Raw genomic sequence first — 25,189 nt, forward strand, 5'->3', positions numbered from 1 at the left:
TCATATAGCTATTATTTTTTATTTTAAACAGTTGTCATTATTAATAATTGTTTCATGAAATTGGAAAAGAAAATAACTGCTTTTTTTATTTTTTATATAATAATTAGGTACTGATTTGGTTGTTTAACAATAAATAAATATCAGCAATGCTTGGCCCACAAAGAGAATTTTTTTTTAAATAGTCGTAGACTGTCTCTACTTGTTTGAAAAATTTTAGGAATATCTATCGATGCGTGTTTTCGTAAGAGAATTATTTTAAAAAAATACATTTCTTTTTTTCGCGATAAATAATGACCACGATAGTTATTAAAAGTACAGATTTTGTTATTAATAATAAATATATATATCAGCAATGTACCACATTGTGAATCAATTAAGTTAAAGTTTTGCGTTATCAATCTTGCAATGGATTAGTCTCTGTAATAAATATTGATTGTCATGTGGTATAGACTGTGTGATTAAAGACGAGAAGATATAACGATATATATATACCTTGTTGGAATATAGGAAAGGGACTAAATTAGGACAGAGAAATTTTGGTCCCGTGTGACCGAGGCTCAGGTTCATCTACACCCCTTAAGTAAGACAAACGATGCTTTCTCATGCTGCTTTGGCTTAGTTTTAAAATCATGCATCTTATTTTTTCCGTAAAGTTATTTTATTAAAAAAAATTTGTTAAATTGTTTTTTTTTTTTTATTCAAAGTTTTAACGTCAATTTATAAAATATAGATTTAAAAAAATAATTATAATAATAGCCTTGTAGATTTATTTATCTTTTTTGTGTGTGTGGTAAATAAAATTGAAAAATATTCTTTTAAGAAGTTATTTAAAATAAAAAAAAAAAGGACAGAATAAATTAAGAAGATATTTTTTTTCAACTCACAGAAATTTATTGTAGGTTTTATATATGTACTTTGAAAAAATTCATGAGCAGATTCTAGGGCTTTTCATGTATATGAGAGGATATTATGAAAACTGTCTAATGTTAAGTAGTACAGAGAGCCTTGTTGAAAATTTATATAATAAAAAAAAATATTATATAAAAATAAAATCTACTAACATAATAATATTGACTGTAATTTTGTTTTTTAATTATATATTTTTGATAAATAACATTCTGTCAGATTTAAAAACTACCGAGAGGAATAATAATTTTTAATAATAAAATATCATTTGACATACGTGTTCTTTATCATTTGATTTAAAACAAAAAAGCCAAAAACAAAATTCATTTTATAAAACGTTTGTGATACACAATAATATTAATTTCTATAAAAAAAAAAAAAAAAAAAAAAAGATGATATTTGAATGAGATTGCGGATTAAATATATTATGAAATTAAATTTGATATTTAATTAAATTTATATTTGATGACAGTTAAATAAACAGTTCTTTCAAAATAAATCAAATGTTAAAACTCAATGGGATTCTGATGAGTGAATATATCAAATAATAAAATGTTTATTTCTTTTTTTGATAGAGAAAATATGAGCTGTGCTTTTTCGATAAATAATTAATGAGCATTGATTATAATTATTATCTCCATTAACAGCTATATTTTTTATACTAACAAAATACTTTGTGATCTATTATATATCTATATATAGTTATGTATTAATTTTCATACGCATGTAAAATTATAAAAGTTCTCTCATTAAATACGCATATAAGTATTCAAATATTATTCACTCAATGTGCATACTCAAGTTTTTTGAATGAATTAAAATTTCAAAAGTACATACTGAATTTAATTTAATAATTTTTTTACTATATTATTAATAAGTAGGGGATTTAAAAAATGATATAGCAATGTAAAATAAATTATTTTTAATATTTATAATTGCCATTTTGCTAATTTTCAATGTAGAATTTTGTTAAAACAATTGAATCATTTTTTTATTTGACCCTTGATTAAATAAATAGAAATGAAAATTTATATAAAAACAAACAAACATCTTGTTTGTAATAAAATAAAAGAAATACCAAGTCTTTGACTGCCAGATTGTTTTTTTTTTAGTGCTTAGAGAAAAAAATACGTCAGTTTCAAAAGCTAGAAGTGAATTTGTGTCAAGAAAATAATACTCGTTTTATTTTTCAAATACACAAAGTAATAAAAAAACTCAAGAAAAATCTTATCAAGATTCAAGGTAAAAAAATTAATAATAATACATAACTAAATATGAAAAATTTTAAATAAAATTAATTGATAATTTTGTTTAAAAAATAAAATAAAAAATTTTATTAACAAATGTGGTTGGAAAATGACCGCAGCATGTTAATGGCTTTTTGTAAAAGCTTCATAAATGCTTTAACAACATGTAATAGGTAATGGCTTTTTAATGCAATATCCAACACAAATAATCAGTATTACTATTAAACGAAGATAATTTTATCCCTAATATTTATAATATTAATCACGTATTCTAAAAATAATAAAATAATCAACACTTTTCTCAATGAAAATTTTCATCGTTTTTAAAAAAGAAAAAATATCCGCCAAATATATATATTTTTAGTAGTGCCATCTACTTTCTGTATCATAAACTTGAAAATAATTAAAATTGCAAATACAAGCTTTTAAATATTTACAATCTCAACAATTCAACAAAAATAAATCAAATTGTTATTAACAAATAAAAATTATCACGATTTTCAGAGAAGCCGTGTTATATTTTACAAAAAAAAAAAAAAATAATAATAATAATTTAAATAAAGTTATCAACGAGCCAATGAGAAATTGACCAATAGGTAATTTTGAGTCAAAATATTCACGAATGTTAGTATAGTATTTTTATTTTTTTTTTCCCTTGCTTTGTCTTGCTTAGTTGCTTTGTCGGTTGGTGCCACACGCTGCCAACATCTTGCTGCTGTGATACGTAAATCCTTTGTTATCGTGTCCCTGGTTATAATTTAATTTTTATTTTTTCTTTATCAAACTACATTTGTTTGCTATCAAAGTTACGAGACAAATAAAGCGTACTTATCAACTTGTGTTCGACGAGTCACGACACCCTGGAGATCAATTTTGGTAAGTTGCATGAAGTGAAAATTTGTGGTATTACTTGGGGTGATATCGGCCTACTTTTAAATTAAATGTAGCCACATGTGTATTTATTATTATTATACGTTTGAGAAGAAAAAATAATAAAAATATAATAATAAATCAAATTTGCTAAATGTGATTTGATAACATCATCATCATCATCATCATCATAAAAAGAAAAGAAAAAAATAAAAAATGTCACTGAACTTTCGAGACTGATAATATTTTTGAATTATTATTTTTTTTCATTTTTAGTTTTAAAATGTAAATAACCTCGACATTTTCAGTATCTCTCGGTTTGTTTTTTTTTTTCATTTATTTTTATTTTTAATATCGTCAACAACACTTGAGTATTGTATTGTATTTTGTTGAAATGCATTATTATTTTTATTATTTTATTTAGCTCAGGGGCTTGTTTATGATGGGTCAAACAATTTTGTCTTATCTCTTGCATAAAAATTTCCAACTTTATTTTGATTAATATTTGTTTTTAATTTTATTTACAGAATATAAATTTAAATAATGGTATCTTCAATTATCAATGATGATGTTGATGAAACAATCAACATAAATGCATCAAAAATGGAGAAACTTGCACCAGGTAATTATGAAATTGTTGCCTGGGACATGGACACAAGTGGTAAAAGATTGTATGATGAAATTTGTCATATTGCTGGATATACACCAAGTACAACATTTCAACAATACATTTTGCCTTTTAATTATATGAATTATCCAGCTACCAAACGACACAATCTCAAAGTCATCACAAAAGGATATTATCGTATGTTAAAAAATGTAAAAACTCATCAGGTAAAAACAACAAACAAACTAATCTATTATCTAAATAATATTTTACATATTTCAAGTCTTAAATAAATGTAAATATAATTATTCCAGATATTAAAAACAAAGAGTACAATATTAGCATTAAAAGATTTCCTCACATGGTTGGTAAAAGTCAAGGGTGAATCAGATGGAATAATTCTTATTCATCATGAAGCAAGAAAAATTAATCCTGCAATTTTGATGAATACATTGACAAAATACAATCTTCTTGATGAATTTTGTCACATTGTCAAGGGTTTTGCTAATGGATTTGATATTACCAAAGCTAAATGTGACAATACCATTCGTTATTATTCAGTTCGTATATTGTCACGTGTTCTTCTCAATGAGGTAAAAAAAAAAAAAATAATCAAAATAATGAAATTTGTTTATTTGTTGTTAGTGTTTAATAATATTTATGTTATTAATTTTATTTTTGTATCAGAAAAAAGATACAAGCAGTGCTGATGTACGTGCAAGTATGTCGTATCGTATTCTTCATCATTTATCAAATGGAGAAGTAATTTGTCAATCAGAAATTATTGGTAATGATGTTGGTAAAACAAAAAAGAGAATATTTAAATTTATCAGTGAATTTATTCAACCAATTGATAATGAAAAAAATTCATTTGAAAGTCTCAAAGTAATTTTGGATCGTCAATTTAGTTTGAAGCCAATTTTCATCAATGAAAATACAACACGACGTGAACGTCGAAATATAACACCACTTCGTCGTTTACTTGCAGAGTCAAAAATTGATTATCAATTATTACAGGTAAAAAAAAATTTATATATTTTAATAATTAAATATTTATCTAGTTATATTTGTTTTGTTGTTTTGGTATTTTTAGAAAGCATGGAATGACAATGGACAAGTAAAAGGAGTTCGAGAATTGATTGAAAAAAATTTACTTGGACATGATGAAGAAAAAATAAATAATATATCGAAAATTATTGAGATATATTTTACGAGTGAAAAATTAAAAGGTGCAATTGAGACATTAACAAGTGAGATTACAAAGAAAGATAAAAAAAATGATGAAGCATTGGAAAAAATACTTAAGAAAATGTCAGGTTTGGCAATTGTTGATTCGCCAAAAGAAAGTGGAAACAAGATGTCAATTGATACTGGTAAACAAGAAATTATTTAAATAAGAAAAAATTAATATTCATCATCAAGATGACATTTCTTTTTTTCAATTAAGTAATAATTCTTCTTCTTTAAAATTTGATCAGCTAACAGTGAAAAAAAATTTATTAATTCTATATTATTTTTCTAATTTAAAAAAATAGAAAATGTTTTTTGCCTTACGTTATTATTTTTGTTTGTTAAATTTATTTTGATTTATCCAAAATTAAAATCAGTTAGCTTGAGTGATAAATCAATAAGTAAAAAAATAAATATGCTGGCATAAAAAATATTGTTGTTAAACTAAAAATTAAATAAAAATATCAGTTAAATTCTAATCAATTGATTTTATCACTATCATTCTAAATAACCTTACGCTTTTTTGTTATCTCTCTATAAATAAAAAAAACATGGAATTGTTTTTTTTTTATTTATTTATAAACTTGTATTTTTGCATATAGGTACAGTAATAATAAAAAATAAAACAAAAAAAAAAATGAACGTTATCAAACACAGCTCTAGGTGTACTCGACAATCAGAGACATTTATAAAAAAAATTCATATTTTCAAGAGATAACTGGTTGTTGTCAATCATAAACGACGCTTTTAACAAAGAAAATCAAATTGATAACGTTTTTTTTATTTTTTTAGTTGTGAAAATATTTACAATCTGTGATAAAAAAATTTTAAAAAAAAAACTAATTTTATCATCTCCATGGAAAAAAAAAAAAAAAAAAATAGTTTTATCAGCGAGTGATATAAACATTAAATAAATAATTATTTATTTATCTAAATAAACAAGTACGTCATTCGATTGTTAAAATAAATCCAATTAAAAAAAAAAAATAAATAGAATAAAAAAAAAAATTAGTTGGAGCAATAATCAATATGGCAGATGCTCAAAAAAAAAAAAAAAATTGGTAAATTTTTTTTTCTTAAATTATGATTAATTTATTAAATAATTATTTATATAAAAAACTACGCCATTTGATTGTTAAAATAATATATCCATTTGAGAAAAAAAAAAAAAAAATAGAATAAAAAAAAACCAAAAGTTGGAGTAATATAAAAAATAGCAAATGTTCAAAAAAATATTGGTAAATTTTTTTAGTCAATTTTTGTTTAAATTACATTTAATTTATTAAATAATTATTTATAAAAAATAACTACGCCATTTGATTGTTAAAATAATATATCCAATTAACAGAAAAAAAAAAAAAAAAATAGAATAAAAAAACAAATTATAAATTGGAGCAATAATCAAAATGGCAGATGTTAAAAAATTGGCAAATTTTTTTAGCCAATTTTTTGTTGCAAAATTATAATTAAATTATTAAGTTATCAATTAAATTTTTATTACCATTTAAGCGGGGACGTCTTCCTCTTCATTATCACATATAACAATCAATTACGTAATCAAAATAAACACACGATATTATTATTTTTAATTTTACTCGCGCCGCGCCGAACTTTTTCATACCGAGCGGATTAAGTGCAAAAAAACATGTGGCGCCTCACTTAATTTTGCGTTCACTTTGGTACAACACAATTGGCAATTTTAAAATGGCGGAAATATTTAGCCAAGTTTTCATTGGGCTGAATAAAAAATTAAAACTTATAAAAATAATATCACCAATCATACAAATTATAATTATTAATTAATTCTAAATAATCATTATCATGATTTGGCATAAAAAACAATGTCTTTCCTAAATATGACATTAAAAAAGAAAATAAAAAAAATGTAAACAAATAAAAAAAGTTGATAAACCAGATACAAGTAAAAAAAAAAAAAAAAAAAAGTAAAAAAACGACAAGGCCGTGTGGAAGGGACTTGTTATTATTATGTCTTGAACTTGTTTTGTGTCATTTTGTATCATGTCGACAGACTTAGTTACAGCACTTCTTTATTCAACTTCATACTTGTCTCATAACTATGTCATATAACTGTGTAAATAAAATTCAATTTAATCTCTAAAAAAAAAAAAGTATCCTGCGTTTTTTTTTTGCTTGTTGGGTGTTTATTTTTTTGTGAATTTTAATAATACAACAAACTGTTTTATTTATTTGTTGAAGCTGTTTTTAAATTGCAAATAAATTATTTATAAATATTCTTAGTGCATATAAATTTACAGTTATTATTTATTTATTAATAATTAATATTATTTCAGAAATTAAAAATGGATCATCATAGAAATCAAGATTCTCAGTGAGTAAACAATTTCATTTACAGTTAATACCAATTCGTATACATTAATATCTCTCATATTTCTAACAATTCATAGTTCAACTAAAATACCAGTATAATTTGCTTGATTTATCAACATTAAACCACCAAAATATAACAAACATTTGAACCACTAACTAACACATATCAAAACATAAAAAAAATATTATAAAACTCAATAAAACATGTTTTACTTTTGTTTATTTCATTTAAAAAATTTTTTAATCAACAATAAAATAAAAATGATACATTTAAGATAAAAAAACAAAGTATAAACTTTTAAAATGTTCATTAATTTTTAATAATTATTATTTTTTACAGTGATCCAAGTAAAAATACAATTGAATTTACTATCAACGATGTGGTTTATAAAGGTGAGTTATTAAAAATATTTAACAAAAAAAAAAAGCTAATAATTGAATTAAAAAAAATACAAGATAATATTAAAGCATAAAAATGATATTGCATTTTTGATGCACGTAATAAATGTTCATGTAGTTATTACTCTGTGTGAAATTCATGAGATAACGAGTTACGTGAGTAAAGACTACATTGGCAAAGAAAAAAAAAAATGTAGTATTAAATTACTCATCAATTTGTTGTTGAATTTTTATTTTTTGATTCATTAGTACAATATATCTTATTACAACAAATAAAATACATTACGAGGATCATTTATATCTATTTATCGATAAGATAATAGTTGAAAAAAAATATAATTACATTTTTTTTATTTTTATTTGATGATGTACTAATTGAATTATCTAACTTTAAATTGAATTTATTTCTATTATTATAATTAAAATAAATTATTTAATTAAAAAAAATTACTTGACAATAAATTAACATGTAGAATTTAAAAAATTATATTTAAATCAACAAAACAAATTAATTTATTTTGTTTTTTTTTAAATTTCAGTTGACGATAATTTAACACCACAAACATCACTCAATGTATTCATACGTGATCACGCGAATTTACGTGGTACAAAAGCAATGTGCCATGAGGGTGGATGTGGTGCATGTATTATTACAGCAAATATTAACGATGAAATTTTGGCGGTTAACTCATGTCTTGTACCTGTTATTATTTGCAATGGGTAAAGATCTTGTCACTAAAATGACAATACAATTTTCCTTAATACATTTTAAAATAATTTTCCTTACCGAAATTTACTCAAGGAAATAATTGACCAAAACTTTGGCAAGTTAATTGAGTACTGAACATTTACGATCAATTAAATTTACACTTTTAATTTGCCAACTTTAATTTTCAATTTTATTTAATTCTTTGATTCATTATAATTTTTCTCACGTTGTATTTTATTATTTTTTTTTTTATCTTTGCTTTATTTTCTTTCATTTATTTTTTAATTTAAAAAAAAAAAAAAAACAGATGGAAAATCACAACGATTGAAGGCTTGGGAAATAAAAAAAAAGGTTACCACAAAATTCAAGCTGTACTTGCTGAAATGAATGGATCACAGTGTGGATTTTGTTCACCTGGTATGGTTATGAATATGTACAGGTTTGTTAAACTTTAAAATTATTATTAATTATTGAAAAAAAGAAATAAAAAATTAAATTTAATAAATAGTCTGTTCCAGAAAAACAATTTAACAATGAAAGAAGTAGAAAATTCATTTGGTGGTAATATATGTCGTTGTACTGGTTATCGTTCAATATTGGATGGATTTAAAGGTCTTGCAATTGATGCTGAGCCTGATCTTGCTAAAAAAATTCAAGATATTGAGGTAATTTTCTTCATCATATTATTTACTTGATGTCAGAGTAAATTTTATATATATCTATAAAATATTATTAAAGTGGATTAAAATATTCACTGCATTGGTAATGAAAGAAAATATAAATCCGATTAAATTTACCAAAGAAAAAGGTAAAATTTTCTACATTGAAATAGATTATTTTATTAATTACTCTTATTTCAAGATGATAAATATATATAAAATGATTTTAAAAAAATTTTAATCCTATCGAAATATTAATTATTTATCATGTTGTCATCGATTGCATTTTCAAAGTTTATTTCAACAGGAACTGTACGAGCTTAAAAAATGTCCAAAGACTGACAAAGCTTGTAATAATAAATGCAAAAAGCTTAAATCACATAAAAAAAGTATTAACATGAAGTTTGGTAATACTAAATTCTACAAAACAACGAGTATTAATGAATTATTTTCAATTTTTAATGAAAATAAAAACTTGAGTTATATTTTAAATGGAGGAAATACTGCACATGGTATATAAACACAAATATTATTTAAATAATGAAAATCTTTTCTTTTATCTATCAAAAAATATAGTAACAATGTCTTGATATATTTACAGGTGTTTATCGAATAGAAAAACCAAATATGTATATTGACATCAATGACATAAATGATTTACATAATATTAAAAAAACCAATTCAAGTTTGACTCTTGGTGGTAATGTCACACTGACAATTGCCAAAAAGACTTTTATAAAATTTTCAAAGGATCAAGGCTTTCAACATCTTCAACATATGGCCAATCATGTTGACCTCATTGCAAGTGTACCTGTTCGTAATGTGAGTACATTTAAAATGTTTATATCATTTATTATTTAATATTTTTTAATTCAACCATTTTGCAAGCTCAAAAATAAATCATAAAAATTAATTAAAACTTTTTTTGTTTAACTTTAGTAAAATTATTATTGAATTTTTTTAGCTTGTTTTTATATTAATATTTTTATTAAATATGTTTTTTACATTTTAAAAATTAATTTTCATATTTTAATACATGAATAAATACTTATTTTCATAAAAATTCAATTATAAAAAAATTGTTTGTTAACAGAAGGAAAAACTATTTATATATATTCTTTGATATTCATTTTGTTGAAATAAAATTTATGAAAAATATTATTAAATACACAATATCGTGTTACACATTTGTTTGACATATATAAAATAATGGTAAAGTTGTTAACGAAATAAATGTAAACTAGCTCACATTGTGGTTGGTCAATTTTAGATTGGGACTTTGGCTGGAAATCTGATGATAAAGCACAAACACCACGAGTTCCCGTCGGATCTGTTTCTGATGCTAGAAACCGCTGGGGCAGAGCTACATATCCGTAAAATTTTTTATTTTTTTTCTACTCTTATTATCCTCTATTTTTTTTTTTTTTTCTTTTATTCTTTGATTATTCTAAAATATAATTATACTTTATTTTATTTTTTTTTTATTATTATTTTTAATTAAAACAGTAAATTCACCGTTGGAAAAAAATACTTTTAATTTAATTGATTTTTTAAAAATTAATATGAAACATAAAATAATATACAGCATTGTCATACCGGCATTAAAATCTGAGCATGAATATAGATCTTACAAGGTAAGTTATAGGATAGACAAGATTAATGTAATTATAGCTATGCGTATATGGTAAATGCAAAGCTTGGTATAACAGATGACCACAAATCAGTGTCTATATGGCGACAGTAATTACCTCTATTAACGATTTAATTTTTATTGCTAAATCCACAATATCTCAAAACAATAAATTAATTTCCATCAACATATATAATTAATATTCACAATAATAATTAATTTTAATATAATATTTTTTTAATAAACAAGCTAATGCTATTGTTTAAAAATTTATGGTAATTATTTATTGATTTTTTTTAAAGTAAAGTATTTAAAACCCTATTGCTTTTTACATACTGCCTCTTGCTATTTATTTATTTTAATAATTTTATTTAGCTTTTTTTGCATTTAAGAAGGAAATTCACACAATCTTTAAACTATAATTTTAAAAATAAAAAATTATAATTTATTTAAAATATATTTAGATAATGCCAAGATCACAAAATGCTCATGCCCATGTAAATGCTGGATTTCTTGTTAAATTAAATAACGAAGGTGTACTACTGGAGCGACCAAATTTAATATTCGGCGGTATTAAACATGACTTCGTAAGTATATACACACGATGAGTAGCAAAATTTCAATTGAATATAATTTTTAATTTAAATTTAAACGTATTTTTTTTTTTTGACCTCTCGTTTTTTGCTGTATTTTAATATCATATCTGTTTGTTGTGTACATTTGAAAAATATTAATAAAATACAGAGTGAAATACAAACGTATATATGTTTAAATTTATATTGCTAAAATAAAAAAAAATAGTGAATTTTATCGTTTGAAGATAAAACCTCGGTACACCTGGTCCACTATGAGCGAAACAATAAAATTGCTTAAAAGCATTAGTAATTTTATTTTTATTGTTTTTTAACTTTTTTCAGCAACATGCATTGGCAACTGAAATTTTTTTAACTGGCAAATGTATATTTGATGAAAATGTATTTAAAGAAGCAATAAAAGTGCTTGATTCTGAATTGAAACCTGATCATATTTTACCAGATTATTCACCCAAATTCAGAATGACTCTAGCAGAAGGATTATTTTACAAGGTAAACCAAACTACCCACAAAATAAAATCAATAAATTAAATAATAATAATAATGATTTATTTTAAATTAAAGTTTGTTCTCAGTTTAAAACCAAATTTATTTGATGAAAAATATCGTAGTGGTGGTTATTTATTGGAACGTGATATATCATCTGGAAAACATGATTATGATACAGATAAAAATATTTGGCCAGTTAACAAACCTCTTCCAAAAATTGAATCAATTTATCAAACATCAGGTGAAGCACAATATGTCAATGATTTACCATCACAACCAAATGAAGTTTTTTGTGCTTTTGTATATACTGAATATGCAAATGGTAAAATTGATAATATTGATGCAAAAAATGCACTGGTTCGTATAAACAATATTTAATTTAATTGAATTTTATATATATTATTTATGATGAATAAATAAATTTATTGTATCAACAGGAAATGAAAGGAGTCATTGCTTTTTTAACTGCAAAAGATGTACCGGGTAAAAATCTTGCAATTGATTCAAAAAATAAAGAAATGTTGATGAACTATGATGAAAAGGTAAGGAAATTTAAAAACTTTTTTTTACATTAAATAAATGTACTTTTACTTATTTATTTTTATGTTTCTTTGTTTTTTTTTTTTTAAGCTATTTGCTGAAAAAGATATTGAATATGCTGGCCAACCAATTGGAATTATTGTAGCAGAAACACATGAACTTGCAAATGAAGCTGTTAAAAAAGTAATTGTAAAATATTCAGATGTACTAAAAAAAAAACCAATAATAAGCATAAAAGATGTCATTGAATCGGGTGATAAAAGTAGAATAATAGAAGCAGCAAATTTTCCATCAAAAAAACAAGGTAAATATGATAAATGTAATCGAAAAAAAAGGAAAAAAAAATTAAATTTCATTGATTTTCAATAATTAATTATAAAATTAAATCAGGTAATAATGTACAACAAGTTATCAAGGGTGAATTTGAATGTGGCAGCCAGTATCATTATACAATGGAAACACAGTGTTGTGTTTGCATTCCAACAGAGGATGGAATGGACGTATATCCGGCGTCTCAGTGGGTAGACCTCACGCAAGTTTCGATAGCAAGCTGTCTTGGAATTCTAAACAACAGGTATATATTACATTGTTTTCAACAAACAATAAACATAAATATAGCCAAAAGCAACATTAACCATACAGCAAACTATATTTAACATACATATTAATAACCACAATATTAATCACTCATTTGCATGAAATTTGAAACTTGACCATGTACATTTTATAATAAAATTTTGATATTACAGCTAATAATAATAATAACAATTTAAAGTTCAATTGTTATTTAATTTATTTGATATTTATTATAAAATCTTTAATTACTATTTTGATTTTATACAAGAAATATTAATGAGATAAAAATTTACGAATAAATATACATATTGGCAAAATTTAGTTGATAATTTTCCATGTCATTTTGTACCATCTGGTGTGTATTACAAGTACAACGACAACTATTACCAAAATACTCTTAACAAGCAATTATTATCAATCAATATATTGATTTTATTTCATCATTACAGAATCAACATTTATGTACGAAGATTAGGGGGAGGATATGGAGCAAAGATTACACGTAATATTCATATTTCTACAGCATGTGCACTTGCTTGTTATATATTAAATCGACCAACACGTTTTATTATGTCGATAGAGAGTAATATGATGTGTATAGGAAAAAGATTTTCTGCAAAACAAGAATATAATGTTGGAGTTGATTCAAATGGTATAATACAATATTTAAATGCTAAAAATTGGCATAATGGTGGTGCAACATGGAATGATGGTGTTTCTGATGGTACAATTATGCATTATTATTCATGTTACAATAATGATACATGGAATTGTATTGGTTATCAAACGAAAACTGATATTCCACCAAACACATTTGCTCGTGCACCAGGTAAATTATTATTGTTAAATAATATTTTATTTTTTACTATAATAAAAAATAAATTTATACGTGAAACTTTGTAGGTTCAACTGAGGGTATCGCTATGATTGAAAATATAATGGATCATATATCGCGTATTGTTAAAATTGATCCAGTTGAAGTACGTCTCAACAACATGAATTCAATAGACAAAGAAGCACTAAGTACGATGATAGCAGATCTAAAAGTATCATCAAACTATGAAACTCGTCTACATGATATTAAACTTTTCAACAATGTAAGATAAAACAATGTGCTTGTTGTTGTTTTTTTGTTTTGATATAATGTTTGATAGCTTCAAATTTTATATTGATTTATGAACGTAATAAAAAAATAAAATTTTTCAGAATAATAGATGGAAAAAACGTGGTATTTCATTGATACCAATGAAGTATCCACTTGGACTTTGGGGACAATTTAATGCTTTTGTCTCAATATATGCACGTGATGGTACTGTTTCAATTACACATGGAGGAATCGAATGTGGTCAAGGTATACATACCAAGGTATATAAAATAATAACAATTTATAATATAAAATTTTATGATTACTTTGATATTATAATTTTTAAAAAATATTACAGGTTGCTCAGGTTGCAGCATATACACTTGGTATTGATCTTGACATGGTCAATGTCAAGCCAACAAATAATATGACATCTCCAAATAATTCTGTTACTGGTGGATCAATCACTTCAGAATCATCTTGCCATGTAATTTTTTTTATTATTCAATTAATTAATTATTTTTAATAGCTTAATTGGCAAGTATTAAATTTATCTATTTATATTTTTATTTTTACATAAGGCAACAATGATTGCATGTAAAGAAATACTATCAAGATTAACACCAATTAGAGAAAAATTAAATAATCCAACGTGGAAAGAATTAATATTTGCAGCTTATGAAGAAAATATTGATTTATCAGCAAAATGCATGTATGTAATTTTTATTGATAGATAGATACTTTTAACTAAGTTGTTTCATTCGATAATTAACATTTGAATATTCACAGGTTGCCCAATGATCCACATAAAGGCTATCCAATTTATGGTGCAACTGTAACCGAAGTTGAATTGGACATATTGACAGGCCAACACTTGATTAGACGAGTTGATTTATTAGAGGACACTGGAACAAGTTTAAATCCGGATATTGACCTTGGCCAAGTTGAGGGAGCTTTTTGTATGGTAATAATAAAAATAATATAAATAAAAAAATTATTAGTTATTAAAATCAATAATATACAAATATTGTTTAATTAATTTTTTTTTTTTTTTTTACTATTTTATTTTACAATTAATTATGAATTATTGCAAAATCAATAATACATATGAAAAAAAATAAAGCTTATTATTTTTCTTTTATAATAATAATGATAATAACAATGGAAATTTATTTATTAATTTATTATTATTCTCTTATTTTTCTTTTTATTAAAAGCTGTATTTTTTTATATTTATTTCAGGGTATTGGATATTGGACTTCGGAAGATATTATTTATGATCCAAAAACTGGTCTTTTAACAAACAATCGTACTTGGGTTTGTATATTTTGTTTATAAATAATAACATAAGGATTTTATATTTATTATGCTTGCCTTTTATATAAGCTTTTTTGAAAAAAAAACTAATAACTCGAAAAAGCATATTCTAATTATTTAAAAGAATATTTTAAAAATAATAAAAAACTTTTTTTTATATACAAAAAAATAGAATGTATATAATATCTAAAAGTTTTTATATATTTTTATGACATAATGATAATGAAAGATTAAATAAAAAATATATATGTATTTTACATTGTTGGTTTTCAGAATTATAAACCACCTGGGGCAAAAGATATTCCCGTCGATTTTCGTGTATCATTTCGTCGTAATGCACCAAACCCTTTGGGTGTACTTCGTTCAAAAGGTAATAAATTAATTAGTGTAAAAAAATATATAGTTATAATAAAGTTTGTAATAAATTTGAAAAATAATTTTTGCCAGCAACTGGCGAACCACCACTCTGCATGAGCTACAGTGTTGTCTTGGCAATTCGACATGCACTAGATTCAGCTCGTGATGATGCTGAAAATACCGACTCTTGGTATAACTTGGGTAGGTTACTTTATATCCAAATAAATCAATCAATTTATAAATTACAAATTTTTTTGAATGCATTTACTTATCCATTATTTTATTGCATTGCAGATGGTCCAGTAACAACCGAAAAAATTCTATTATCAAGTCTCACAACAAAGGACAATATGATATTAAAAAAAATATAACTAAAATTAATATACAATATATGACATTAAGAATACTACAACTAAAATTAATATACAATTATTGATTATTATTAATTACTGCATATGGATATATGGTGTATAATTTAATGGGAATAAAACTGGTAATGAGAGGGTCAAATCGTTATACTAATTTGCACTGTTTTTGTTAGAATTCGAATTTTCTATTCAAATTTTTCGAAAAAAAAAATTAATTAGATAATAGAATTAGCAAATGGGTTCAATGAGATATGAAAAATAAAAAAAGTGCGATTCATAGATTTAATTATGATGAATAAAATGATTGCAATAAAGATACATCGGAATATAAACTTGATGAATTATCATTTAAATTTTTACTAATGTAATTTTAGTACATGCCTTGGATATAGATTTTTAAACAGTCATGATGATTGACAATGAAAACCTACAGATTAAATGAACATTGACTTATTTTTTTTATGATCAACAATGATCAACATTAAAGCGGTAATAGACATCACTAACTACCCACCTGACACAAGCACACTGCGTAGTACATACAACAATAATAAAAACAATAAAAATGATAATAAATAATAATTATAATAATAACGTTAATTTATATATATGTATTAAAGTTCTGGCGCCGTCTACCATTTTGGTCACTCAGGAAAAACATGGCCGTCCAAGAGAAACATACGGTTTTTTCAATGTATTATTTTTTTTAACGTTACTGTTGATTTAAACAGTGTGTGGTTTTTAGTGATAATAAATAAATTGTGTAACCAAGTCAAGGAAACATTTTTTTAAATACTATTAAATTTCAAAGTATTGTTAATACTTGTTAGTTTTAATTGTGGAATTTATATTGTGTTTGACATCTAACCTATAACTTGTGAACTAATCATATTTTTTATTTTTTTTTTTTTTTGCTCATATTTTTTGTGTTGATTATTTACTGAGTCACAAATAACTTTCTATTCAATTCTTGCTTATTTATAATAATATACATAAAAAAAGAAAATAAAAAAACAGTTAATTGAATCTCTCGTTTAGTAGTTAATTGATATTGATAATATTTCATTTATTGGCTGTCAGTTTTTTTGACGTTTTAATCCACACAGTGCCTCTCATTAATATATACACACAATTGTCCAGCTTTATTTTACAATAATAATAATTTACTTAATGTTTTTTTACGTCTTAATAAATAAATAAAGTTTTCAATATAATATTAAATTAATTATTTAAAAATATACCTATATTATTTTTTTTTATTTGGTTACCAACTATTCAGGTTTGTCATTCAATAATTTATTCATTGTTAAACGTCATACTATTATGCATCATGAATTAAAAAAAAAATATATTTTATTTTACAGATTTCTCATATAAACACAAGTGCTCTTTAATATTTTAAAATAAAATGAAAAAAAAAAAACAATAACAAGTGTATTTAGACCATGTGTTTAGTGAACGAATAAATATATACTGTGAATATTATAAATTAAAAAATAAATAAGGTTATAAACAATTGAGATTGAATAGTAATAATTAAAAAAATTCATGACAATGGATGAAAGACGTGTTGCAGACTATTTTGTAGTTGCTGGTTTACCTGAACAAAATGATGATTCAGATTGTAATGATGAATCATCAAGTAAACTTGAAGACTGGTGTCAAGAGGGTACACATCTCAAGGACATGAATATACAAGCACCAATAACTGATTTAGCAATAATATTTCCAACATTGGGTGAAACATGTCCAGATGGTTATACACTATTGGAATATACTGTTAGTGGTTTTCCAGCAAATTTAAATCATGGAAGTATAAGAACAAATGAATGTTATATATGTTATCGAAGAAGTAGAGATAAACCACCTCTTGTTGATATTGGTAAGTATATTTAAAAAATAAATTAAATAATAATATTGTAATATATATAATTGTAAAAATTACAGGTATAATATTTGATGGTAAAGAAAGAATAATGAAAGATGCACAAATGATAAAAACAACACCAAATGGTCATATTGCAAATATAAATAATTCAACAGCATGTACATTTGTAACATATCGTCGTGCAAATGAAAAAATGCCATGTAATTCATTAGTTGTTACTGATATTTGTTTAATATTAACAAATAAAGGTGAAACAGCACCACAAGCATTTTGCACAATTAAAAAAAATTTAAATAAAGGTATGCTTGGTAGTAGTGTTTTTTTGTGCTATAAAAAATCAATGAATCGTACAAATTTAATATCATTTAAACCATCAATATTATATAAATATCCAATGACAGACTATAATACATTTGGTTTTCCAAATTCAGTTGCTATGTTTTGTTTACCAATGGGTGCAACTGTTGAATGTTGGCCAAAAATTGCTAGTAAACCAAAACCAGTTTTTTCAACATTTGTATTAACAGTTGATGATGCAGCACAAAAAATATATGGTTCAGCAATAACATTTTATGAAGAAATAATACCAGATAATAATAATAATTTAAATGATGATGATGATGACCATGATGATAAACAACATATTGATATTGATAATAAAAAAAATATTGAAGATAATGATGATGTTAATTGTGTTAAAGTTAATGATGATGATGATGCTGATGCTGATAATATAACTGAAAATAAACCACAAGTTAAAATGAAGTTATTTAAAAAATTTGGTATATTAAAAAAATTAAATTCTGCACAATTAGAAAAATTACAATATAATGATCCAGAAAGTCAATCATTAAATATTAGTAAATCAATATGTATATTATCACATTGGCCATTTTTTGATACATTTCAAAAATTTTTAGAATTTTTACATAGTTTGGTTGATGGTGAAGAACAAGAAATACCAATTGAAAAATATATATCATATTTTTTATGTGATATACCATTTCCAAGTCCACAAAGACCAAGAATACTTGTACAATTAAGTGAAACAGATAGATTAATATTAACACAACCAGAAGATTTAGCATTACCACGTTCTGGTGCTAGTTTTCGTCAATTATTATTTAATCTTGGTCCTGATAATTGTTTATTAATATTACATTACCACGTTCAGTTACGTCCTGATTTGCTGAATTTGTTCGAGCTGATGTATTAACAGCTGTTAGTGAAGCAATATCAATGATTTTATTTCCATTTAAATGGCAATGTCCATATGTACCACTTTGTCCACTTGGTCTTGCTGAAGTATTACATGCACCATTACCATTTTTAATTGGTGTTGATTCAAGATTTTTTGATTTATATGATCCACCATCAGATGTTAATTGTGTTAATTTAGATACAAATGATATTACATTATGTGAAGATAAAAAATATTTAAATATTAAATTATTACCTAAAAAACCAGCAAAATTATTAAAAAATCAATTGGAACATATTTATTATAAATTACATTCAATTAAAATACAACCAACACAATTATCATCAGATAAAAATGATGATAATAATACAACTAGTCTTGATAATGAATTACAACAACAAAAATCTAAATTACAAAATAAACATAAATCACAACGTGAAAAAAATCATGAAATTAGTCCAGATATTGAATTTCAACAAAAACGTAAACAACAAGGTTTTGAACTTGAAATACAAGATTCATTTTTACGTTTTATGGCAACAATATTAAAAGGTTATCGTTCATATTTATTACCAATAACAAAAGCACCAACTGTTGGTGCAACTGATCCAACAAGTTTATTTAATATACAAGCATTTTTAAGATCACGTGATAAAGCTAATGCTAAATTTTATAGTATGCTTGTTAGAACACAAATGTTTATTAGATTTATTGAAGAACGTAGTTTTGTATCTGATATGGATATGGCTGGTTTAGCATTTTTTGATGAATGTACTGAACGTATTGATGATGAAAATGTTACATTTTTAAAACTTGATGAATCACAACACAGTGAAAGAACTGTATTTATATTACCACCAGAACCAGAACAAAATCAACAGCCAATTATTTATAATACATTTAAATTAAATACTGAATTAATGAAACCACTTAAAAATAAGAATTTTAGAAATTCATCATTAAGTGCATTTAGTATTGTACCTGGTAGTCCAATGGCAAGAAGAACAAAACAAGAAATTGAATATGCTCAAAAAAGAGCACGTAAACAAGTAGGATTACCAGCAAGATGGGGAAAATATATGTTGAGTACATGTCACAGTTTGTGGTTTCTTCATTTACCAGCAATGTTACAAGTATCAAATCAACCAGCAGTTATTCTTCATCAATCATATGAGCTTCTTGTTAAAATGCAAAAACTTAAACTTGATCCAATGGAAGAGGTTTGTTACAGAGCTATGATGCAACTATGTGGTGTTTATGGTCAACCAGTATTAGCTGTAAAATTATTATTTCATATGAAACGTAGTGGTGTACAACCAAATGCCTTGACCTATGGATTTTATAATAAGGTAATTTAATCATAATTATTAATATTTATTAAATATATAATAATAATTTTATATAAATAGGCTGTTCTTGAAGCTACATGGCCATCTGATATGACAAATTCAAGTCAATTAATGTGGAATAAACTTCGTAATGTTATTGTTGGTGCTGCATTATTTAAAAAAGCAGGAAAAAAAATTGCAAGACGAAGATTAAGTTCAAATTCTGAAGTACTTAGTATTAATCGTTTTAAAAATACTGATTTAGAACATTTAGCTACATCAAGATCAAGTCTTGATAGTACACATTCACAAGATGCTGATACCATTAGTGGTGATTGTAAGTATTTCGAAATTTTAACATTAAAATTGTAATATAATTATTTATTTTTTTCTATTTTTTTCGTAGCATTAAAAGGTCGATCTATTCCTGATTTAGCAACATTTAATTTATTAGATATAAAACCAAAAATGTTACGTCAAGATAGTATTGTTAAAGATACAGCAATGCTTGATTTATTACAATCTGGACTTGATGATTCACCAGATGATTCAAGGTAGCTAAATTTTTTGTAAATAAAATCTTAACTATTTTTTTTATTTCGTTATTTATTTTTCGTTTTTTTTTTTTTTCGTTGATAATTTGATAAAAGATTGACACGTTGTCTTGAATCTCCATTAAAAAGTCCAGTAAGAACTCCAGTTACTGAAAATGATCCATTGGGTGCATTGATGAATGATGACACTCCAGTTGTATCACCATCTGATGAAAATGATTCAAATTGCTCAACAAGTACTCTGACTATTGTTAATAATACTGTTGGTGAAAGACCTGGTGGACCAGTTTTATTTAGAAGGTATACTTATCAATTTATAAAATCACAATGACATTTTGTTGATAAATATTTAATTTTTATAAATAGCAATGTCATGCCAAGAAGTGCAACATTTCATCAGGCAGTTGATGAAATTCCTCCAACTGTTAGCAGTCAATTGCAAAGAAGTGAAACAATGCCTCATTCAGTTGCTCAAACTGGTGATCAAGAAAAAGAACGTGATAAAACTGAATTTAGTAGTCTTTGGACAAATAAAGACAGTGTCACATCTAGCTTATCAAGTCTAGGCTCAAGTCTTAAGCTGAGTTTTGGGTGAGATATTATTATCATTAATTTTTTTATTAGTTTGTTGTTATTGCATTTTTTTATTTATTTATAATTTAGTAGACACTAATTTATTGTAATTTTCTTTTTTTTTTTTATATTCAATTGTGTGTGAATTGTGTTGTTGTTGTCGTTGTTGTTGTTGTTGTTGTTTTTTTTTGTTATTTTTTTGTTTGTTTGATTGCACGTTAATATGTAGACGATATTCAACTGGACGTCTTGCATTTAATAAAAATAAGGATTTAGTTTCATCCAATGTTTTTATTGAATCACTTAGTTTCTCAAATTACATCAGGTGTGTATTTAAAATTAAATTTTTTTCTTTTATTGAATTAGCTATGAGATTTAATTTTTAAAATTTTGAAAAATTAAAAAAAAAAAGTACTTTATAAAATAATAAATTAAACATAATTTTATAATTTTAGCTCTTCAAGTTTAACTAGTAAAAAATCAAATGAAATAATACTTGGTGGAATAAATAGTTTAAAATCAGCAGCAACAAGTGTTGCTAAAAAATTTGATGAAATAAAAGAAGCAATATCAGCAACAAGTACACCAGTTAAATTAAAAGAACGTGATCAACGTCTTGGACAATCACATGAATCACTTGATTCATTAACAGATGGATCACAACAAGATCGAAATGATTTTTCAAGTGATTTAACTCCTGATAAATTAAATACATTATATGACATTACTGAATGTATGTATCCAAAAGGTTCACGTGAATTTGAAGAACGTGTTGCTGTTGAACTTGTTCTATCAACTGCAAGTAGATGTCATAATTGTTATACAGTACTTTATGATGAAGAAATAATGGCTGGTTGGCAACCAGAAGAATCAAATTTAAATACAATTTGTCCATTTTGTGATAAACCATTTGTTCCATCATTGACTGTAACAATACTTGATTACAGGTAAGTTTTTAATTTTAAATTGATATTTTTTATTTGAATATTTATTTATATATTTTATTTAAATTCATAGATGTGATGAGGGTGATAAAATCAATGACCCATTGACTGGTGCACTGGTTGAGCTTCTTGATCAACCAAAAGAACTCTCTGAGCCAATTACTTTACCTTATTTAAATCCCATTGTACTTAGAAAAGAATTAGAATCAGTTTTGAGTGCAGAAGGTGATGTTTGTCTTACAAAACATCAATTTATTCAAAATCATGATATTATTTATTGGAATTTAATATGGTTTTATGAAAGAATAAATTTAAGTAGTCATTTACCAGAACTTTGGTTAAATAATGATAAAATTATGGAATCACATAATAATTTATGTTTAGTTGGTGTACGTACAATGTGGGATAATGAAAATTTATATAAAAATCATTTACCAATGTATTTACAATGGAAACAACAAGATAATAGTATTGAAGAAAGAACGTTAGTAAAAAAAATTAATTTAGTCTATTTATTATGTAATTTTATGTTAGTTGATATCTGATTGTTGAATAATTTATATTACAGATTGATGCAGAGTGTTATTTCAAATGTTCGTCATAATAGTTTATCAGAACCAATTAAAAGAGTGGCCTTAGAGAGAAATAATATTGTTCGTGTTAAAGAAGCACCATTTTCAATTTATCGTGATATTTTATTCTTGGCTTTTACTGTACTTGGAAGTGGCAATATCAATCTTGGTAATATATTTATTATTATTATTCAAAAACTAGATGATAAACAAAAAAAAAACAGAACATTATATATTCATTTGAAGTATATTTTTTTAATTTATTATAATATATACACAGGTGTATTTGATCGTCAATATACAACCGCTCTGGAGGGATTAACGGATAATGATGATAAATTATTATGTTGTACTGATGCACCACCATCTGCAATGACGTTATATTGTAGACAATATTTTAAACAATTGAGTATATAATAATTTTTAATTAATAATAATAATAATAATGCAGGGCAAATAAATTTGTTAACTAATTCAAGTGAGTTAGTATTTTTGAAAAAAAAAATTAATAATTATATTTACAACATTTTAAATGTTGATAAATATATATTTATTTTTTTGTTAAATATTATTGCCATATAATTTTCATTAATAAACAATATAAATTATAATAAAATAATAATTGTTGCTTAAAAAATTAAATACACTGTAAGTTAGTTTAAAAAAGAAAGAAAAAAAAAAAAACAAAAATGAGGTATTAGTTATTACGTGCAATAAGATAAGAATTATTAAGAAGAGAAATAGAAAAAAAAAAAAAATGTACAATATATTTTGGATTATTGCAGATAAATTTTTGTTTTGGTTTTTTTTTTTTTTTTTCATTTACCCTTATTTTGTGTTATTATGTGAATTTTTTTATAGTTAAATGAGAGGTTGAAGTTTATGATATTGTTATTTGATGCACAAGTGGGAATTGATTGTCTTCAAGGTTATCAAATATATTTATTTTTAAATTTATTGATGATATTTAAAATAATACTTTTATTTAAATTTTAAAAATAACATTAATAGTTATATACTTCCGTAAATTTTATTATTCAAGAATTTTAAAACAATGGCTTATGATGTAATTTTTCATTTCAATTTTCCAACATCATACATATTTTGTGTAAAAAAAAACAAATTACCTAGACAATTAACGTATAAACAATTATTTAAGTTACATAATTGAATATTTAATGAATAATGATGCTGATGATAAAAGAAAAAAAAAAAAAAAAAGGGAAAAAGTCAATCAATAGTCAAACATTTGATAAACTTTATCAGTCGCCAGATTATTTATTTATTATGTCAAGGTTTTTATTTTTTTTAAATATATTAAAGAAAAAAAGAAGATATTTGGAAAATTAAAAAAAATATTTGCCGTAGATATATTTTTTTTTTATATATAAAAATCTTAAATTCGTTTTTTATTTTCTTATCTTTGCTATGCCAGCAAAACCGCAGCTTCACAATCACTTTGCTCCCATGAACTTGATTTTGTTTGTTTATTCATACGATAATGATAAAGAGGTGAATTTTTATTTTTTTTTTTTCTCCACAAGATATTAATATATAATTTATTTATTTAATATATAATTATTATTAGTCTTTATGTATTTAAATTCATTCATGATCAAATAGTTTTAGCTTGAATAACAGTATTTTTCTTATCTCCACACAATTTACTAGCATATAATTTTGATGTCTTACTAATATAAAGAAATTTTCTTATAATATTGTAAAAAAAAAAAATACATACATGGTAAAAATTAAACATTTTTATGGCGATCAGAGAGAGAGTTACATAATCACAGTGTCATGCTGTTTTCTAGCGTGGATTAGCCCAGGCTGTCGCGCGTGAAATCGGGGTCGAGGTGGGATTTCGTCGATATGAAGATTTGCAAAATGCACAGAAATGTGTAGAAATAGAACAAATGCCAAAGAATTTTTTTCAAATGACATACGTGATGACTTTCATCACAAATCTTTCAACCGATGAAAAAAAAAATTATAAATTATAATTCCCCTCTTAAATTATAAAAATAATAATGCTCTTTTTTTTTTTAATTATTAAAAAACTAGCAATATAATAATAATAAGAATGAAAAATAATACATTAGTCTTGTGTCATTATAAGGGTCAATAAATGTGGTTTTAACAAGAGCGCTTGGGCAAGAAAATAATTTTTTAGAGCTTGTAAGTTTTGGGTCTTTATTG

At 24.1% G+C, this 25,189-nt stretch overlaps 5 protein-coding genes across 6 annotated transcripts in view; 4 read left to right on the forward strand and 1 right to left on the reverse strand.

The window, feature by feature from the left end:
• LOC122852683 (E3 ubiquitin-protein ligase MARCHF3-like) overlaps positions 1-6,477 on the reverse strand; it is a 138,150-nt gene extending 131,673 nt beyond the window's left edge. The window contains exon 1 of the mRNA XM_044152606.1: positions 6,362-6,477. The gene's annotated coding sequence lies outside the window, so the exon portion shown is untranslated. The remainder of the gene's footprint in view (positions 1-6,361) is intronic.
• Positions 2,017-5,339, forward strand: LOC122852679 (maternal protein exuperantia). Of its 2 annotated transcripts, none has more exons than XM_044152602.1 (5): positions 2,017-2,148; positions 3,551-3,857; positions 3,945-4,223; positions 4,318-4,647; positions 4,724-5,339. In XM_044152602.1, exons 2-5 carry the CDS (start codon positions 3,567-3,569, stop codon positions 5,021-5,023), a joined length of 1,200 nt encoding a protein of 399 aa, XP_044008537.1. In that variant the 5' UTR covers positions 2,017-2,148; positions 3,551-3,566; the 3' UTR covers positions 5,024-5,339. The 2 variants fall into 2 exon arrangements, with proteins under 2 accessions (XP_044008537.1, XP_044008538.1); XM_044152603.1 differs by lacking the exon at positions 2,017-2,148 and adding an exon at positions 2,827-3,029.
• Positions 6,478-6,850: 373 nt separating the features above from the next.
• LOC122852678 (indole-3-acetaldehyde oxidase-like) lies at positions 6,851-11,909 on the forward strand. The gene is made up of 13 exons (XM_044152601.1): positions 6,851-6,952; positions 7,173-7,210; positions 7,550-7,602; positions 8,148-8,328; positions 8,625-8,756; positions 8,826-8,982; positions 9,284-9,488; positions 9,578-9,798; positions 10,247-10,349; positions 10,483-10,610; positions 11,071-11,193; positions 11,524-11,691; positions 11,775-11,909. The coding sequence occupies exons 1-13, from the start codon at positions 6,938-6,940 to the stop codon at positions 11,793-11,795; spliced, it is 1,545 nt and encodes a 514-aa protein (XP_044008536.1). The 5' UTR covers positions 6,851-6,937; the 3' UTR covers positions 11,796-11,909.
• On the forward strand, positions 11,852-15,933 carry LOC122851031 (xanthine dehydrogenase/oxidase-like). The gene is made up of 15 exons (XM_044150080.1): positions 11,852-11,879; positions 11,930-12,045; positions 12,126-12,230; positions 12,319-12,411; positions 13,254-13,266; positions 13,328-13,633; positions 13,708-13,901; positions 14,011-14,169; positions 14,247-14,375; positions 14,470-14,600; positions 14,678-14,852; positions 15,131-15,205; positions 15,479-15,575; positions 15,653-15,763; positions 15,857-15,933. Exons 1-15 carry the CDS (start codon positions 11,852-11,854, stop codon positions 15,931-15,933), a joined length of 1,809 nt encoding a protein of 602 aa, XP_044006015.1.
• A 166-nt stretch (positions 15,934-16,099) lies between these two features.
• On the forward strand, positions 16,100-23,453 carry LOC122852677 (DENN domain-containing protein Crag). Its single transcript, XM_044152600.1, is given in 13 exon segments — positions 16,100-16,624; positions 17,295-17,812; positions 17,878-19,011; positions 19,014-20,368; positions 20,429-20,684; positions 20,754-20,901; positions 20,998-21,201; positions 21,268-21,492; positions 21,704-21,799; positions 21,930-22,421; positions 22,492-22,902; positions 22,987-23,159; positions 23,271-23,453. Coding segments are annotated over 12 exon segments (4,965 nt in total). The 5' UTR covers positions 16,100-16,624; positions 17,295-17,478; the 3' UTR covers positions 23,408-23,453.
• Positions 23,454-25,189: the final 1,736 nt, after the last annotated feature.

The sequence above is a fragment of the Aphidius gifuensis genome, linkage group LG3 (genome assembly GCF_014905175.1).
Source record: "Aphidius gifuensis isolate YNYX2018 linkage group LG3, ASM1490517v1, whole genome shotgun sequence".
Classification (NCBI taxonomy): domain Eukaryota; kingdom Metazoa; phylum Arthropoda; class Insecta; order Hymenoptera; family Braconidae; genus Aphidius; species Aphidius gifuensis.